We start from the raw sequence: 19,668 nt of genomic DNA on the forward strand, positions 1-19,668 counted from the left end.
GAATTAATGCATATAATTAATTTGCTGGAAGTAATATTTGGCATAAACTGGCATCTTAAGGGTTCATTATTTATGGTAATGGATAGAAACAATGTCAATGAAAAGAGAACCCATTCTGGGGGAAAAAAAAGAAAATCTAATGAAATCTATGGAAATGTTTTTTTTTTGAAAAACACAATTTGTACATAAAGTCTATATTCACACTGAATATCCACACTGATGGGCCAGTCACACTGATCATTGTAAGAGTTTAAAAACCCTATTATGAAATGACTGTAGGCTGTTTTTTGGCAATTTACAAACTCACTGCCATTTTGAAGAGAACCTTTTCATTTAAAAAGTATTGAAAAATACAAATAGTACAAATATTTTCAACAAGTCTAATAGTTGGGTGAGCAGTAGTTTGGCTGTAGCTTTCTATGAAATGGCTCTGAGTGTGAGCGCACTGTGTAATCTCAGAACTGCTGTGGTGAAGCTGCAACCCAGAAGGATGTGGGTTTCTCTTCCTCTTTGTATAACTGTTTTCACACCTAACATGAGTCCACTGTCTACCAAATAAAACTGCAAATACTATGAAACTTTGAAGATGTCATTGCATTGCCTGGAGTGTTCAACATGGCAGTAAACTTGGCAATCGTGCATCTATTCAATTCAACTGTTTTTATTGCAACAAGGGAGCCACCTGCTGAATGCAGGTCGGTAGGTGCTGCTATGTATGTGGCCTCCTCTGGTGGCATTAGAGCGTCTCTCGTGCCATTAGAGCTTTGCCTACCGACCCGCATTCAGCACTACCCACCTCGGTGTGGCTCCTTCCTCGTGTTTGTGACTCCCCGCCCCTCTAAACAAACAAGAATTCCACCCACACTCTGAATTTACAGTTTATCCTCAGCACGTTACAAGTTATCCACGCATCTCTACTGTGTATGGTGATGGTCGAACTAATGGGTTGTCGGACCAATGATCCTCTGTTTTTCTGATGAATGGAATGTCTGACTAATGGGATCTGTACTCGAAGGTTCATTTTTCGAACTAATGGGCTGTCGTAACAATGACATGGAACCACTAATAAGATCCCACTTAGTGCAGTTCAAAAGTAAACAAGTAGGTGTGTTAGTTTCAGAGTAGTTTAGCTCTGCCCTGCAGGCAGATATAAGGAATTATCCACCAGCATTTTGACCAGAACTGAAAAATGGATGAGCTGAAAAACGTATTCTATCAAATTTGTCCAGTTGGCAAATTTAATTTCTCCTTTTGCCACGGATTCTACCTGGACGAGTGAGGGATTTTTCACAAACCTACACAGTAAAGTTGTGCACAAAGTAGAACCAGACCAGAGCAAGATTAGACCAAGAATAAACCCAGGCCAGTTTATAGAGAAGGACTAGACCTGGGTTAGAACCAAGCCAAACAGAGAACTGAACATGGACTTGCTTTTGTTGGGTATTTAGTGGTAAACCTAATAGACAATACATAGACAAGTATTCGACATTTTATTCACTATATAAGAGCTGAATAAAAAACATTAAATCGTGTGTACAAACGTGTGTTTCTTTCTTCTGATTGGTCCAACCGAAAATCACGTGGTCGTAATATGCGGAAGTAAACAAATGCGTGCCCGTTTTTCACGCATTGAGAAAATGTTCTGCTTCTTTTAAACGTTTTTCTCGGGTTTACACTGAACATTTCACCATGAAGGCAACGCTCACTCATGGATGAGTTTGTGATGTGAAATAGAAAAAATAACTTTAACAGAAGAACGATAAACGTAAGTAAAATTTAGCTAGTACCTATTTTGCTCTCATCAGTATGTTGGATCGCCAAATGGTTTTGTATTTACTTCTGCCTATGTATATGCTGCCTGTAACGCTGCATGTCTTTTTTTATATGTTAAATATGTCGTAAAGCATTACAATATTCACTGGAGTTAGCTTACTGTTGCATTATATGTAACAATTTGCTGCGTTGTGCTCCGTTTCTTTGATAAACTTAATCATCATAACGCACATTTTTGCATTTAGTTTCAGTTTTTACTCAAATGAAATGAATCCTATAGTGGCAGTCGTTGCAGGACCCAAAAAAAACTGCAGTGTAGACCTACTACTCTGACACCATCTTCCCCCAGGTGAAGATTGCGCCAGGTCAGTTTGTTTGTGAAGCAGAGATGAGGGCAGGCAGCTGCAGCTCGGCGGATGCTGACGCTTTGCCTTTCCTAAAGAAATCTGGAAAGCCGTCTGACTTAACATCTGCTCCTAAAACTTAGATTCTTTGGTCACAGACAAAAAACATCAAACCAAGAGCCAAAATGTGCTAAGCTGCCAGGTAACATGTTATCTAAGTGTGCGTCCTGGGCACAAGCCTCCAGCTTAAACAATAAAGACTGTGGTAAATAAACTCAATGCACACTGTAGCAGCTACCAAACAACGCACCATGAAACTCTTTCAAACTGTAAATGACGCATTTGTACTGTGAAATCCGACGACAAAGCAGAAAGGAGTCTTCGGTGGACATGTAAACATCCATCCATCCATTTTCGTCCGCTTATCTGGGGCCGGGTCGCGGGGGCAGCAGCCTAAGCAGGGACTCCCAGACTTCCCTCACCCCAGATACGTCCTCCAGCTCCTCCGGGTGGACCCCGAGGCGTTCCCAGGCCAGCCGAGAGACATAGTCCCTCCAGCGTGTCCTGGGTCTTCCTCCCGGTGGGACATGCCCACAACATATACATATAAACATACGCAGCACAATTTCGAAAACAGAACAATTAGAACATTTATTTACTCATTGATTCAAACTTGGATTACCTTTATTTTACGGAGACTTGGATAATTGATATCGCGTCTTTATCAGTCTCTGGATATAAAGTTTCCAGACGAGAGAGAGGGAAGAGAAAAGGAGGCGGGGTATTGATCTACGTATCGATAGTCACCCGATAGACATATCCTGATCAAACGCCAGAATGTGTCGGTGTCAAAATAAAACTATCGCCCCAAATGTCATTTATTGTGCTTGCTGTATACCGACCACCAAATGCAAAAACAGAATTTTATTCTGGTATAACTAAAATCCTAAAGAAATATGAAAGAAAGGAAATATTGCTTATGGGCGATTTTAACATTAACTGGCTTGATAAAACAAAGAGAAAAAAGCTTAAAGACATTTGTAACTCGGCCAAACTGACTCAAATGATCCAGAATCCAACCAGAGTCACAAAAAGCTTCTAAACTTTGATTTAACTTTCACTAACAAATCAGACAGGGTACTCAAAACATACAACTTAGTAACTGGGCTGTTTGATCATTAGTTACTAGGAAATTGACAAAAACAAGATATAGAAATAAAGAACAACAAACAACAAAATACTTTACATATCAAAGAAAAATCAAGAGCTCCTGAAAAATTATATAAATAAAATAGACTGGATTTGCAAAATGGTTAGTAAAAAATTGTGATCACACATAAACGCCATAAACGATCAAATTGATAAATACACACAATTAAAACATAGACAATCACATAAAAAGAGACTGTCATGGTTTAATGAACCCCTTTGGAATCTGATGAAACAGAGATAAAGACCTAAAAATTGCTCTTAACACTGGACTATGCATTGATCATTATATGTACAAAAGTTTGAGAAATCAAGTCATCATCATCATCATACAGCTCAGAAAAGATAGACCAAAGTTTTTTTCTAAACCAAATTAAGGATGCAAAAGGCAACAGTAAACAACTATGGAGGAGTATGGATAAATTACTGGAAAGGAGGAAAACTAACTCTGGACATTTGCAACTTAAAATAAAGTGGATAATCCATAATGAAAATACAGATTTGGCTATACATTTTAATGTGTAGCCAAAACAAATTTTACTCAAGATTACTGTAGAGATGAAGATAAATACTTTTTTTAAAATTGTGTAACAAAGATGAAGTAAAAATATCAAAAGTAATAGCCAACTTAAATGATAGCAAACAACAGATATTTTTGGAATTGACACTGCCTTTCTGAAAGAATTTAAAGAAACTTTAATCCCTGTACTAACGCAAGTTATAAATCAGTCTCAGTCAGGTCTCAAATTACCAGCCCATAAGCATCCTATCAACCATCTCCAAGGTCTGTTCGATACAGTTAACGATCTCTTACTCATCAGCACACTATCAAATTTCCATTTCAATATGAACACAACACATTGGATAAAATCTTATCTCAGTGGGAGGCAGCAATGTGTAGCAGTAAACAATGTTAAATCTGCCTTAAGACCTAGCAGCATGGGTGTGCTGCATGGCTCTATTCTTGGCCCCTTGTTGTTCACACTATATATTAATGACCTTCTATCTGTATGTAATGTGAAAATAATCATGTATGCCGATGATACTGTGGTATATGCTCATGGTAAAACTGTTCACGAAGTTGCTCAAAAGCTGTCAGAGATGGCTAAATTTACTGCTTGGTTAAAAAACTCTTGTATCACTTTAAATATCGACAGAAACTGTTTCTATGTTTTGTATAAATCATCACAAACCTCAGAACTATCCTGAAATTCTGATAGAAGGGCAGGAGATTAATAATGTTGATGTTGTGGAATTATTCTGGAACAAAATTTATGTTTTAAAAAGCACGTTAAAAAGTTAGCTAACACTATAAATACATTCAACATGGCCAATTTCAGATATATCAGAAACTCCCTAACTCCTGAAGCCTCAGGTGCTTATGTAAATGCAATGATAATGACACTTTTTTTTTACTGCATAACACGTTGGTCACAGGCTTGTAAATTAGCTCTGAGGCCTCTAGAATCATTATATAAAAGCGCTCTCAAGATCCATGACAAGAAAAGTCGGCTATTCCACGGTCATATTCTTGTGAAACACAGCATTTTAAGTTTTGAAATCCTGATAATGTATGAAAATGTTTATCAGCTGTATAAGATCATTCATGATGCTGCTGCTCCTCCGCTAAAACAGTTTGTTTCTCAGAGTTCTGGAGGGACAAGGATGATGATTTCATGATGCTCCAGTCATTATAAAGACATTCTCTTTGTATGTTTGATTTTATGAACTATAACATCAATCTGCCCAGGGAAAACAGGTGGAAAATAGCTCTGGCTCTACAACCTGGCAATAATGCATCTCTCCCTAAAAAATAAATAAACTAAACAGTGAACTACTTATAGAACCTTTGTTGATTTACAAGAGAAATGAACACAGAAGCTCACACTTTACAATATTTTAACAACAACAACAAAAAAATACTAAACAAAAATTCTAAACAAGTAGTTAAAAAGAAAAACAAATTAAGATCAGTTATACAGACATTTATATATATATATATATATATATATATATATATATATATATATATATATATAGATTTGACTGTCCAACCAATTAAAACTTCTCTTCAACTTGAGACACTATCAGTTTATTTAGTTTATTTATGATATAATAGCTAGATGATAACATTTGATGGTCATTTTGCATTACTCTTGCATTAACCTGCAGAATGCATTGTTATTTTTACATTGTATTTCAGCTGACTGAATGTATTTTTTTTTAGGAAGAATGGATCCAGAGAACATGGAACTTAAAATACCTGTTGTCATGTTGTTTGACTTTTTAAAAGTTCCAGAATACAGAAATTTGGAGCAAAAACTTCAAGTTCAAGGTTAGTCCTGATTTTGACCTGCTTTAGTTCTGATTTGGACTATGTTTAGTTCTGATTTAGTAAATTTTTTCCCTCAGATGCGTCTATCTTTGCTGAGAGGAGGTTTACTGGACTCACTGTGGAGGATGAAATGAAGTGCAACGATGGTTTCATTTCAATTTTTTGTCATGATGAGAATTTACTGGATGAAGGTGTGTTCACTGGCTCTGAACCCGAGCTGTACCTTTAGGGCTGCAACTAAAGATTGTTTTGTTAATTCAATTGTCTAGAGATTATTATTTTGATAAGTGTACTAGTCATCAGAAGAAAAGTCACTTGAGGTCTTCTCCATAGAGTGTTTACAAACCAAATTTTACACATTTCCTGTCTTTAATTCCTGCCCTCACGGAGTAATGAAACATCTTCTCAGACAGTTTTATTAACTATTTTAGTTCTTAGGTTAGTTGTGATTAACCAGTTAACTTGTTTCAGCCTTACAGAACTTCTTTCCTATGATCAAACAGAATCCTTAAAGAAAATTGTAAAGAAAGTAGTTTGTGAAATAAAGCAGGCAGCTTGGTGGGGACAATACCGTAAATACTGTAGCCTCAAAAGTTATTAGAGTAGAATCTAGGACCTCAAAGTCATATTGTGGATTTGACTGCAATTACAGAATTTGAGCCAGAGGGGGGCGCTGTTGAGTGGGATTTCAAAGTCGTGGAGGTAGAGGTAAAGGAAATAATGGACAATGATTATGTCCAGCATTCATATGACCAAGGTACTGCTACTACTATACAAGACTATACAAGATACTGTTAGCTGTTTTGTAGTATTTATCATTACAAGTTAATCTGGTTAATTGTTTCGCAAGATGAGTGCTAGGAATGTTACTGCACCTTTTACAAAATTGTTACATAAGATGACAGACAGTTGTGTTCTTTTCAATAGTAAAATATATCTTGTTGCATCTTTTTTTCCAGAACCTGTGTTTAGAGTCAAGGGAATAGAGTACGTCTGCCCCACATGTAACAAGAGCTTTCACCGTGCTGCACTTCTGAAACAACACCTGGTCATTCACTCCGGGATCAGAAAATATTCCTGCCAAATCTGCGGAAAGAAATTTGGCCGAAAAGGTTCCCTGAAAGATCACCAAGTCACTCACAACGGAAACCGAGACTTTGAATGCAAAACCTGCCATAAAATGTTTGTGCGAAAAGGTGACTTAGAGAAACATTTACGAAGCCACAGTGATGAAAGGCCATACTGCTGTAATCTTTGTGGGAAAACATTTAAATTTCATGTTAAATTGACAGAGCACAAAAGATCTCACTTGGATGTATTACCGTATCACTGTGATCAGTGTCCCAAGCAGTTTAGACTGAAACAACTGTTAAATGAACATAAAAATACCCACAACAAAGAGAAATTATTTGAATGTGAAGTGTGTCACAAAAAGTTTAGCAATGGAAGTAATTTGCGAAAGCATGTGATGATCCATACAGGGGAAAAACCTTTCAGCTGTTCAGAATGTGGAAAGACATTTAGGATCAAGCAGCACTGGCAGCAACATGAGATGCGCCATAGAGAAGAATTCCCATTTGTTTGTGATATTTGTGGAAAATCTTTTGTTGTAAATGCCACGTTACAGAAACACATAGAGACGCATACCAAACCCAAAAATGTGCAGAAAGAAATGGAGGAAAATGATTCTGAGAGACCATTCAGGTGTGAGCAATGCGGAAAAAGATTCAAAACTGTGCAGAATTTAAAACTGCACACAGCGAGGCATTCAGGTTTAAAGCCATTTGAATGTCAGGAGTGTGGGAAACAATTCAACGATAACAGTAATTTGAGAAAACACGAAATGATCCACACAGGAGAGAAGCCGTTTGAGTGCGGACACTGCACAAAATCATTCCGGCTGAAGCATGTAAGAGACTACCATGAGGCCACTGTGCACTGAGCGGAGAACCAGACTGAACTGGACAAAATCACAGCTACATTTAGACATTGCTTTTTAATTTTACAGTTGAATTTCAGGTGACATCACAACGTTTTACACACCAATAATATTTAAAGAGACTGGGTATTATGCCAAACCTACTTTCTACTATACATTATGATGTGTGAAGTCGTTTTGTATGTCATCCATGCATGTTTGAGCCCTATTTGAACCTACAACTTCACAAATCTGATCTGATGTGCAATAGTTTAATTAGCGGGGTTGATTGTGTTGTGATAGTGCTCTGAACAGGGAGTGACTTACCTCAGAGAGCAAAGAAAGGAGACGCTTTGTCAAAAACAAACTAAAATTAATTTCTCAGATGGTGTGCTAGAGCTTATATACCGTATTTTCCGGGCTATTAGGCGAGCTCTTAAGCCTCTAACCGCATCAAAAAACAACCGTGCGCCCTGCAATCCAGAGCGCCCCATACACGAATCCACTCGGGTGTCTCAGCACGACTTCAGTAAACTACAAAGCCGCACCACCTGCAGCGCACACAAACAAACACGGAGCAGACAGCGACCGCACAGCGAAAAACAACCACAGCCACACTCATCACTCCACACAGACGAGGAACAGAACGAAATAACGAATCGAAAAAGTGAGTGCAGTGTGCCACTCTGAGCCACAACTGAACAACTGAGTCACTGCGAACATGCCAACAATCCAGCGGTCCCAGACAGCACCCTCCCTACACGCCACAACTGAACAAAGCCCAGAGTCACCGTGAACACACCAAACAAAGTCCCACTGACCCATCCAACTGTTGTGTTTCGTTTAAAGTCTGGTGCGGTTTATTTGTGAAAAAAGTTCGAAAATAGATCATTTAATGACAGCGCGTCTTATAATCCAGAACGCCTAATACGGGATCACATTCAGAAAAAAAATAAATAAATCCACAAATGTTGAACCTTACCATGATTTATTTGGGATGTGCTCCACACACTTGCAATATGAACCTACTGAAATAATGTTCTTTCAGGTGACAACAATCACAAGTAATAGCACCACTTCCTTTAGCTATTGTGAAAAAATCATTCAACTTTTGTTTGTTTATACTGACAAAGACGTTGAAGTTGGAGCCAATTTCTATTTCATGTGGATAGGTCCAGTAATTACATAGATATTAACCATAAACCAGGTCAACAATCTGCATTATTTTAGAATTCTGAAGTGTCCTCCAGCTCAGGTTAAACTATAGGGTTTCTAGAATGTTTTGATGTCACATGAACGCAACCTATTATACATTTACATTTATTATTGGTTAACTGGATTTCTTTTTCTTTTTTTGTGTGCAAAAATGAATAAAATGGTTCATCCATGTAGGGTTAAAAAAACATCCCATAGCCATGTTTTGACAATAAAAGCAACTGCCTGAAAATCCGCATCTTGTTGGTGAAGTGCCTTTATGAATAGGTGGAGCTGGGGGTGGATGATAATGAGAAAAATGAATAGGTGATTTTTTTTTTTTTGGCATTTATTGATAGGATATAACAGATATTTGGAACAGGCATCAGAAATGTGCTAAAATATGCTTGTAAATATCTTTTTTTTTCAAGCACAAAACGTGAATGGACCATAAAATAAATGCTATGGTCTCTGTTCAGATGCAGATCAGGACCATGGTTCCCAAGTTCTTGCTTCAGTAGCGACTGGCCTTCTTTTTATGGAAAGTTGCTTGCCGATTTTGAGAATCATGGGTTGTGTTTTTTACGGCTTGCTTTCACCTCATAAAAGAGATGATTTTTATCCTCTTTTAGTTCTTTTTCATGTTAGTAGACTCAGGACTGATCTGTTTCTAGCAACGTTTTGGGCTCTTGTTTCAAAGACTTGGTCGCTTGTTTCTCTCTGAAAATCTGGCAACCCTGGTCAGAACTGGTACTCAGTGGTAACGTTTGGTATCACGTCTTCATCCTGAGGGTCCTGAAGGTTGAACACTCTCCTCCTCTGCCTCCTCTGAACGACTGATCCCCCTGTAATAAAAAAGTAATAAAAAGTAAATGATAATAATAATAATAATAATAATTACCAAATCACAAAAGATACAATTTCTGAAGTACTATAAATTCCTCCACAAACAATGAAATATCCTGTCTTATTCTGCTAACCCTGTAGTTTTAATGTGTATAAACATGTATTAGTTTGCCACTTCATATTTAGTCTTTTTGTCAGTTCTTCTGGACGTGTTTAAAATCGAAACTTTGTACAGAATCCTGTTATTAAAACAGAAATCGCAAAACTAATTGTAATTGCAATGTTTGTCAGAAAAAAATCTATATTTTCCCCAAATCATTCAGCCTCTGTAGATCTAGTACAGTATTTGAGCAAACTGCACTGTCACCATTAGTGTCCTATATTGACATTTCTATCACATCTTTGACACGTTTCAGCCGCCCCGTAGCAAATAGGATGTCACGCCTCTTTCTGTAACTGCTTTAGTGAACCTTTTGATCTTAAAATGTTTGTACTAACCTACTCTACATGATCCTTGTGTTTTTATTTCACTATTTTGTTCATAAATCAACAATTCCTATTCCTAATATAGAACTTGGCTCAAAATTTGTCCCTGTAACGCTGCGGGAAGTCACTCTCCCTTAGTCCACTTTATATACAGTTTGTATAGTCTTTATACGGTCTTTGGTTTCAACTCTCCGATCTTTTTTCATTGAATTGTATTGTTCATTTAACATTTAAAATAGCTCTAATGGCTGCCTCATTCTGCAATGTGTGAATATGGAGCAAATGCCAAATTATCTTCAATCACTATTCTTAACTATTATGTTTGCTTTCTTACTTTAACAGTTGCCTTTTCAGTTGCTGAATGTTGATGTTTTTTTTTTTTTTGTTTTTTTTAACAAGTTCATTGTATTTCCTGGTTGGTTTTTTTAAACGATCCATGTGTCAGACATGCAGCAAATGTGTCATATAACACTACTTCCTGTATTTTTGTATTTTTCTTTTCAAATTTTTTCTCCCACGAACTGCCACTTAACTGATGTAATGCTATGATAAATAGTTACCACATGTAATATCACAACCAAGTTATAGTTAGAAAAACATAAAAACTTGTCATATACACACTCTAACTGATTGATTTAGCAGAGAAACCAATTTGAAAACAGCAGCTCCAACAGTGCAACAGGATTTGGTGTGTAACTCACCTGCCTCCCTGTAGATGATGATGAAGAGCACAGTGGAGGCGACATACGGCAAGAACACGATTATGTACCTGAGGAGTAACAGAGAGCGAGCAGACCGGAGCGAGTCAGGAGGGAGTTCAGCTACAACAGATGAGAAAAAGAAGAAAAAAGTGAGATTTAGGTTCAGTTTTTTTTTTTTTTTTTTTTTTTTTTTTTCTGGTGGCACTTTTGGAATCAGGAGTAAACATGTACAATCAGAAATACAGCAAAGATGTATTATATAGGCCTAGATTAGGGCTGAATTATTTGGAAAAAATATCTAATTGCTCATTTTCTGACATTCCTGCAACTTCTGGCTTGGAAAGTGCAAAGTCGATTCCCACCTGCCCCTTTACAGTACCTCACTATAAATGTCATCACAACAAAGGGCCTCATACAGTCAGCCTCTAAGGAAAGCTGCAAATTACACATTTTCATTTATGCAAAAATGGTTTCACGACACAAATCCTACACAGCAAAAAGTGGAGTGTTAAAATTGACTCTCACAGAGTTAATTTTAACATTTTCTCAGAGTCTATATGAGTCCAATCTGTTCTAGAGTTAATTTAACACTTTTGGAAATGATAATTATGTAACACTGGACCAAAGTTACTGTTTAACCCCAAAATCAAGAGTTAAATTAACATTTTGAGAGTAAAGCGTTAACACTTTGTAGGGTTATCCTGATTTAGCTAAACAACACACAAAGGTGTTTTATTTTTACACTTAATTTGAGTTAATTTAACATCTTGGAGAGTTGTAACTACACACTGTGAAGTGCAAATTAAGGTACACTGTAAAAAACACATTCAGTGCTTGTAAAGCCTTTATTTTCTTTAAAACATTGTAAAAGATGAAATTATGTACAAATCATTATCTGAAGACTCTTGGCATCACCGTTCAGCTGTTGTTCAACCTGAACAGTCCTCTGATGTGTTGGGACTCCTTGAGAATAGTCAACAGGGCTGTCCGGTGGCTGAGGAGTCACTTGCCTTTTCCGCCTTTGGACTGTCTTCAGCCTTGAGATGTACCCTGATCCACCCGCAGCATCATAGAGGTGCTCCTAAAAGTAAAAAGGATGCCATACAACTTAATGTTGAATGTTTACACAATTTACATTGCTTAGAAAGCAAAATAATTCTTACATAGCTTTTCTTGGCATATGGATCTTTGAGAGAAGGAAACGCCATCACAATCCCAAGGGCAGACTGTTCCCGAGTAGCCTTAGAGGGGAAGTTACTGAAACAGGAATTCAATTTATTAGAGACGTTAAGAATAATTTATTCAATTTTGTGAACAAACAGAAACATACCCATGGTGTTGAATCATGTGAGAAACCAGTATATTAAATAACTTCCTTCTTGTAGTATGACTTAGGGTTTCTGTTTGGTATTCCTTTAGCACTTCTTCACCACCAGCTTTTTCTTTTAAAGCTGCTTCTATTATCTGTCAAAAAGAGAAACATATGTTACCGAGAGCTACAACATACAACATACACCAGACAGACAGACACCAATTTAGTGAATAAAAAAACGATTTAAAAGCTTACTTAAAATATGCAGGATAGAATACTGTCCTTGACATAAGCAAAGAGTTAAAAGACCATGGGTTATAGTTACGTCTGCTAGCAATTTCTTTTATAAAGAATTCAACCTATACAGTTATAATTGTAATTCTAATTAGTGAAGAAAATAAAAATATTGTCTATATAGTTTAAATCAAATTGCACTTACCAAAAAGAGCTGCATGTAAAAGTGAAAAATCCACTGTGTCTGTCTGGTTCAAACTGGTCTTCTGTGGCGGGAATTTGAAGTGGTGGGTGGGCGGTGCCAAGTTAACACTCGGGGAAGTTGAATTAACACTCGGGGAAGTTGAATTAACACTCGGGGAAGCTAAATTAACTTCAACCATATCAACTCTGGCAAATAACCCCAACTGTAACTCCCATTTAACTTTCAAATAGTTAAAATAACACTTTCTGTGTTAAAAACAACTCTGAAATATTTTACCTTGAAATTTTAACCCTCCAGTTTTTGCTGTGTACGTGTATCAGCGGACAATCAAACGGACAAGTACAGAGAAGTGGAGCATAAAGATTACTCAAACGTGCATAAATTTCTCTGAATACAACTTTGAGAGGATAAATGCAAACAGAAAACTCTAAAAAGATGATTTTGTGTATGATGCCTTCTTTTAAGGGCCTTCTAGTTTTTCTATTTGTTATAATGTTGTTTCTTCATCAGAAACAAACCTGTAGTTGTGTTTTGTTCCTTTCTCAAACAGAAAAAAGTCTGTTCCACCTTGTGATGCCATGTGGAGTTTAAAACCACAGTTTTTCAGAATCATTTGGATAATTTCAGCCCTGGAATGGCCAATCTATAGTGAACAAAAGGTAAAAGGTAGGTAGGTGATGTACACAGACTAATAATAAAGAGTTACTCAAACATGTGTGAATGAAACAAAACGTGAGTCCAGGTATGTTTTTGAGGAGGTAGCAACATTCTAACATGGCTTGAAAAAAAAAAATAATAATAAAATAATAATAATAATAATAATAATAATAATAATAATAATAATAATAATAATATAGGACCTTTAATATTAAGTACCAACCTGCTCTGACCCTGAGTGGACTGAGTTGCGACTTCTGTCCTCCCATCTCACACTGGTACAGGCCTTCATCAGATTGTGCTACCGACTGGAGGACCATCTTCCCTGCAGGCCACTCTGACAGAAAGTGTTCGTCTTTATAGAAATATGCTGGGAGGGTGGTGGGAGGGTGATGTTGACAGGTCAGATTGACAGTTTGTCCCAGAAAGACGGGGAGCAGAGGCACCTGCAGAATCACGCCGCTGTCTGAGAAAGACAGAGAGGGAGGAGGGGGAGTGAAGGAGGTAACAGATAAAAAAATTATGGTTTTTATGCTAATAATGTAAAATGCACTGCACCTGATTTGTTGTCACTGTAAAGTTAACACTTAGCATGCTAATCGTGCACTTCCTGATTCTTGGATGATAATAATAAGATTTCTAATTAGATGCAGACAGTACACAGCAGACTTATTTTGACCTTAAGAGCTTCTTATGCAATATGTCTGTCCCAGGGCAAGACAAGCTTTGCTCATGTAGGCTACATGGAAAAAACTGAGTACAGGCTCTTTAAATAAAATTCAATTACTGGTGTAAAACAATTTTGAAAAGTAGTACTCAGCCCTACCTCCTAGCCCTAGCCCAGTCTGAGACTAAACTAGGGCTAAACCAGGGCTAAACCAGGGCTAAACCAGGAAACTTACCTTTAACCTGGAGCTGGACAGAGTTGCTGCGTCGCGTGTTCTTGCCGCACCAGTAGATGGTGCTGTCTAGTCTCTTGGCAAAACTAAGTACACAGACAAACCCATGTACGCTGGAACCCCAGTCAGACCCGCACTGAGACCCAGTTTTGGGTCCAGGTTTGGACCCAGTTTTGGGCTTATGGCGTTGCACAGTCCAGCCCTCAGTGTGCGGCTCACAGGAGAAGTTCACAGGGCTGTACTCAAAGAACTGATCTGAGTTTGGACTCAGAACCAGCACTGGAGCTGGAGAGTTATCTGTGAAGAGAGAACTGCTCAAAACCTCAACCTAAGATAAAATAAGTCTATGTTTTATGGTGATAAAAAATGTGTCACTTTGTCATATCATGATTTGATTTCTCTATTTAAGGCAGCTGTCTGCTCACTTCATACACCTCTTAAAGACAGTAGAAAAATACAAGTCTACATGAATCGTGTTTATATCAAAATCATGATGTTGCCAAATCATCCACCCTACTATGTTTACATGATGGAGACAAAGAAATTTATCATCAGAGCTGTACTACCGTGCCTATGTAAAGCATTTGATACTTTGATAAGTAAAAATATGTGTTTGAGTTTCCAAAAAAGTGCTGTGCCCAAATTTGCCTTCAGTTCGAGAAATGTCCTAAACTGTCTTAAAGGGGCACAGGCTAACTTTTCTGGTTTCAACCCTCCAACATAAACATGGTGTACTTTTGATCAGGACTTGGTAAGCAGGACTGACCTTGCAGATACATGTGTACTGGTAGAGAGTGATGATTGTTGTCGTGGTCCTTGCAGGTGTACGCTCCCTGCTGGTCTCTCCTGAACCTGATGGTGGTCTGAGGTTCAGGGCTGGACTTTATGAGGACCTCATCTCTGTAGAAGTCCACTTTTAGGTTCTGGGCTCCAGATTTGAATCTGCACCTCAGAACCACCTCCAGCCCCTCCTCTAACTGAACTGGAGTCTCCAGGATCACAGGACCTCCTGAGGACAAAACAAGGACTTAAGCAGAACCTAACCAGGACTAAACCAGTACCTAACCAGGACTTAACCAGGATCTAATCAGGACTAACTGTACCAAGATCTGCATAACATCTAAATATGAATAAAAATATAAAGGCATACATTGATGGGAGAAGTATGGCCATACTTCTCCCATCAATGTATGCCTTTATATTTTTTTTCATGGGAGTCCACCTTGAGTAGTGTTGTAATTAAAGTTTTAAAGCAAAAGCCTCTCTCACCTATTCAACAAACATGTCCATCTTTTATGGGTGCATCTTTGGCAGTCCAAAAGGGAATGGTTATTATAAAAAAAAGTTCACCATTTTGGACCCAAAAGAAACCCATAAAATTGTTTCTAACCTGAGGACATATTTCTCAAAATTTAGAGGTCAACTTAATTTCCCTAATTACGAATTTATGTATTTGTTTATTTGTATTAGTGTCTCCATATTCAAATTAAGAGGGCGGGATGAGGTAAAATCCTGCGACTAAGGTAGTTCTAGATTAAAGTCTGAGATGAGTCTCCACACACTGCACACTGAGTTACTCTATGTATGAAATGTGTAGTGTAAATAAATATAGCCTTGCACTATAGCACCCACTCCTCTTGACGGGTTATACTGACAGATGAGTCAAATGCAGATGACTATTTTCCTTATGGGGGCAGTAAAGTGTACCTTACCCTTAAATTGCATATGACAGGTTAGACTTGTTTTCACTAAAACATAGTTTACACCATTATAGTCATAATTTACTATTAATCTTCCCTGGTTTTCTTTATTTTTGAAGTTCTGTGAGGTTTATAATTTTATATGTCCTATAGTTGGACATGCGGCTGATATGACATATTGACCTTGTTGAATCTACTAGTGAGGCATCTAGAAGCCCCCCAAAGCCACGCTCGGCTTCTGATCATAGACTTCTCTTCAGCCTTCAATACTATCCAGCCTTATCTACTGGCTGAGAAACTGATCTTCTTTTTCAATTTTGGATTTTAACCTTATTGGTTGGATTATGGATTTTTTTTTATCATGCAGGACACAGTATGTTAAAGTAAATGGTGTCATGTCATCGAGACTGTATTGTTCCTCTGGATCTCCAGAGGGTTGCGTGTTATTGTCCTTGCTTTTTATTTTGTATACCAATGACTGCAGAAGTGCATTTAATAACAGGAAATGAAATTTGCAGACGAGACAGTAATTGTGAGTGTTACCGGCGCCAGCCCTAGGGGAAAGCTGGGCGGTAGCAAGTGGCACACAGTTAAGGTTAAACTGTGTGGCCTAAAGGTGTGCTGTTGCTGTGAATGGACGGAGAGGAGACACGTTAGTCTGGTCACAGCTTGTTTAATTCTGAAGCTGCGCCTACGCCGTGTTCCCCTAGTCCCCACAGTAGCGCTAACGGCACCCTCTAATGGTCGGAGTATGTACTGCACCCAAAACAAAAGGCACGCTAGGAATCATTCAACAAAATAGAGGGGGTGTCTGTTTCCATATAAAACTTAAATACAGCCTTTTTTCAACCTACTACATGAGTCTCTAATAAACAATGAGAGTAGTCATGGACCTGTGGTGGATGATTTTATTGAATGGTGTGAATGCTTTTATTTATCTATTAATGAGTCAAAGCCTGAAGACATGCTGGTAGATTTTTTTAAAGTCACCCCCAAGTGCTTCTTTCTGTAATTCAGGGAAAAGGAGTTGAGTTTGTCTCTGAATATAAAATATCTGAGGGCAGTTATTGACAGTGCTCTGTGCTTTGAACCAACCACTGATGCCTGATCTGCAAGAAAGTGCAGCAAAGACGGTTCTTTTTAATGAGACTTAATTCTTTTAACGTCAGTAATGTTCCTATAACCTTTTTTTTTTTTTTTAATCAGAGTGTTATTTAATCTATTCTTGCATTTTGTATTGTTTGTTAGTTTGGTGCCCTCTCTCTGTCTTGTAAAAATCATCTAGCTTGGTCGGTCAAAGTGGTAGGTAAAATTGTACAGCAGTACAGTTACACTTACAGCAGTCCCAGCTGCAGCACATTCCCCGCAAAAGCGTGATTTGCCATACCCAACAAATAATGGAGAGCCCTGGCCACCTGCTCTTTGAGGAGTTTAACCTCCTTCCTTCAGGGTGGCATCTGAGAATGCCCGGATCAGAACTCAGAGAGCTCGAGCTTCCTTTATTTCTAAAGCCATAACTAGGATGTATGGTTTCTTATAGCTTGGATCAGAAAAATGGTTACATTTCCTGTTCTTTTTTACCCATGTTTGAGGAAATGTATGTCTGCATTATTGAGCAGAAGCGTAAGCTGTGGTTAAGTGTACTATTGTTTTGTATGTCTACTGTATGTCTGCCACTTCTGCACACCAATTTCTCTTTGGGACAATAATAAAGTTGAAAGTTGAACATGTAGAGGTAATTCTGTAACTGTTATCTTACAACCATAATGTTCACAAAGATTTTAAATTGCACTACAGTTATGATTAGGGGAAAAAACACCTTTATTTAGCTGAATTAGGGCTGAAACTTGGAATTTTCTGTGTTTATGACATAGGTAGAGGTATTCTGTTTTTGAACTCACCACTACTTCCTGTCCAAACCCTCTAACAAAACCAGGTCTAAACCAGGACTCACCGGTTACAGTGATGTTGATGGTGTCACTGCTCTCTCGATACTTGGATTCGCACCAGTAAATTCCAGAGTCATAATGTTTTACATTCATATGACAGCCCGAAATCCTGATCTTGCCCCATCCGGATCCACATCCTGATAAGTCCCCACTGAAATACACAAAGGTTTAGACAAGAGCAGAGCTACAGGAGCAGAGCCATAGGAGCAGAGCCACAGGAGCAGAGCCACAGGTGCAGAGCCACAGGTGCAGAGCCACAGGTGCAGAGCCACAGGTGCAGAGCCACAGGTGCAGAGCCACAGGAGCAGAGCCACAGGTGCAGAGCCACAGGTGCAGAGAGGAGCAGAGCCACAGGTGCAGAGCCACAGGTGCTGAGAGGAGCAGAGTCAGAGGTGTAGATAGGAGCAGACAGGAGCAGAGTCAGTAGAGCAGAGTCAAAGGGTTCGACTTTACAAACCTTTTGGTGAACCTCCACACAGTCCAGTCAGGTCCGAAGTCCTCGCAGCTCACAGACACATTGTGGTACTCCCAGAACTGGGCTACGTTCGGTGTCACCTTTACTGAGGCTGTAGAACAGAGAATCAACAAAGTCAGGGTTAACATAACAGATTCTTAAGGTGCGTTGACATTTTACCACATCCAAACTGGGACTAATCTAGGAATAAACATGGAACTAAACCTAGAGCAGACCAGAGCTAACCCAGCACCAGAGCAAGGCCAAACCAGTTTTACATGAACATTCAAACTAGGCCCAAATAATAATAATAATGATAATAATAATAATGCATCAGTTTTACATAGCACTTTCTGGACATTCAAATACTCTTTACAGAGCATTATTCATTCACTCCACACTCAGTCGTGGTAAACTACTATTGTAACCACAGCTGTCCTGGGGCAGACTGATGGAAGTGAGACTGCCAATCTGTACCATCAGCCCCTCTGACCACCACCATCACTCACACATCACTTTCTTTCTAGGCAAAGTGGGTGAAGTGCCTTGGATACAACTACAGTCAGTTTTTGCGACTGGCGCCCCGCTGTGACAGCTGATTTTCCCAGTCCCGGCCTTACTTAGCTTCTGAGATCTGACAGAATCAGGCTTTGACAAGCTGGTATAGTCATGACAAAAAAAAAAAAAAAAAACTTGAATGAAACAATCTTAATTAAAGGGTAATTTACTTGGACACAATAGTTAACTAAATAAATTACAGATAATGCTTCATGCATATATGCAATATAAAAATAGTAATGCTATTTTTTTTATATATATTAAACCAGGACTAAACTAGGCTTTTTTTGGTTTGATATTTTGTTGTTGTGTTACTTGGTCAATGATTTTCTGTGTTACTGCTACTTCCTCCACTACTCACCAACTTTGTGATACCAAAATTACTTGAGTTTCAGTTGAAACCAAAACTATAACAGGACTAAATCTTCCTAGTATCATTCATAGTATAAAAATATTTTGATAATCCACTTGCATCTCGAGGTGGAAAAAATTTGTTAAGGTTTAGTTGAGACATACCTCGACCATGGACAACTTCCCAGTTCACAGTCACCACCACTAAAAACAAAATTAAAGAAAATCTGATGGAATTGTACATTTATTAATAATATTTACATTTTGGGGGAGAAAAAATGTGAATTGTACTCACAGAGAATCAGCAGAATGCGCTTCATTGTGCAGCAGCAAGTCCGACTGAGGAAATCCTGTTCTAACCACAAATTAAAAAAACAATACAGATCACCTACCAAGATCTGGGTAAGACCATTTTAAGGGTTTGTAGTTCTGATTCAGCCCTGGTTGGTCTAGAACAAAACTGAAGTCAACCCTGACCTTGTTTAGTCTTAAGGGACAGAACAAAATGGTGGAAAAGAAATACATGAGTTTTGATGATAATGA

The 19,668-nt window shown here is 38.2% G+C and overlaps 2 protein-coding genes across 3 annotated transcripts; one reads left to right on the top strand and one right to left on the bottom strand.

Annotated features, from left to right (window-relative positions):
* Positions 1-1,599: 1,599 nt before the first annotated feature.
* On the top strand, positions 1,600-9,089 carry LOC110160250 (zinc finger protein 14-like). 2 transcript variants are annotated; one of them, XM_055156434.1, is made up of 5 exons: positions 1,600-1,765; positions 5,554-5,661; positions 5,739-5,852; positions 6,314-6,418; positions 6,621-9,089. In XM_055156434.1, the coding sequence occupies exons 2-5, from the start codon at positions 5,559-5,561 to the stop codon at positions 7,601-7,603; spliced, it is 1,305 nt and encodes a 434-aa protein (XP_055012409.1). In that variant the 5' UTR covers positions 1,600-1,765; positions 5,554-5,558; the 3' UTR covers positions 7,604-9,089. The 2 variants fall into 2 exon arrangements, with proteins under 2 accessions (XP_055012409.1, XP_055012410.1); XM_055156435.1 differs by lacking the exon at positions 6,314-6,418 and having other exon boundaries at positions 6,621-9,021.
* Positions 9,025-19,616, bottom strand: LOC129409765 (Fc receptor-like protein 5). The gene is made up of 9 exons (XM_055156433.1): positions 19,421-19,616; positions 19,291-19,329; positions 18,220-18,328; positions 17,768-17,913; positions 14,880-15,122; positions 14,117-14,410; positions 13,438-13,680; positions 10,807-10,926; positions 9,025-9,618 (listed from the first exon to the last, which is right to left on the bottom strand). Exons 1-9 carry the CDS (start codon positions 19,443-19,445, stop codon positions 9,515-9,517), a joined length of 1,323 nt encoding a protein of 440 aa, XP_055012408.1. The 5' UTR covers positions 19,446-19,616; the 3' UTR covers positions 9,025-9,514.
* Between the last annotated feature and the right edge of the window lie 52 nt (positions 19,617-19,668).

Source organism: Boleophthalmus pectinirostris, unplaced genomic scaffold (assembly GCF_026225935.1).
Source record: "Boleophthalmus pectinirostris isolate CB_2022bp ecotype Guang Dong unplaced genomic scaffold, ASM2622593v1 HiC_scaffold_20, whole genome shotgun sequence".
Lineage (NCBI taxonomy): Eukaryota > Metazoa > Chordata > Actinopteri > Gobiiformes > Gobiidae > Boleophthalmus > Boleophthalmus pectinirostris.

What these genes read in the sequence shown, in the direction of transcription:
- LOC110160250 (XM_055156434.1), top strand. Translation starts at nt 5,559, where the DNA reads ATGGATCCAGAGAACATGGAACTTAAAATACCTGTTGTCATGTTGTTT. An exon ending in GCAAAAACTTCAAGTTCAAG is followed by an intron (nt 5,662 to 5,738) that starts GTTAGTCCTGAT and finishes TTTTTCCCTCAG; the next exon opens with ATGCGTCTATCTTTGCTGAG. An exon ending in TGAGAATTTACTGGATGAAG is followed by an intron (nt 5,853 to 6,313) that starts GTGTGTTCACTG and finishes CTGCAATTACAG; the next exon opens with AATTTGAGCCAGAGGGGGGC.
- LOC129409765 (XM_055156433.1), bottom strand. Translation starts at nt 19,445, where the DNA reads ATGAAGCGCATTCTGCTGATTCTCT. An exon ending in TGTCCAGCTCCAGGTTAAAG is followed by an intron (nt 13,681 to 14,116) that starts GTAAGTTTCCTG and finishes TGTCTTTCTCAG; the next exon opens with ACAGCGGCGTGATTCTGCAG. An exon ending in TCCACTCAGGGTCAGAGCAG is followed by an intron (nt 10,927 to 13,437) that starts GTTGGTACTTAA and finishes CATCTGTTGTAG; the next exon opens with CTGAACTCCCTCCTGACTCG.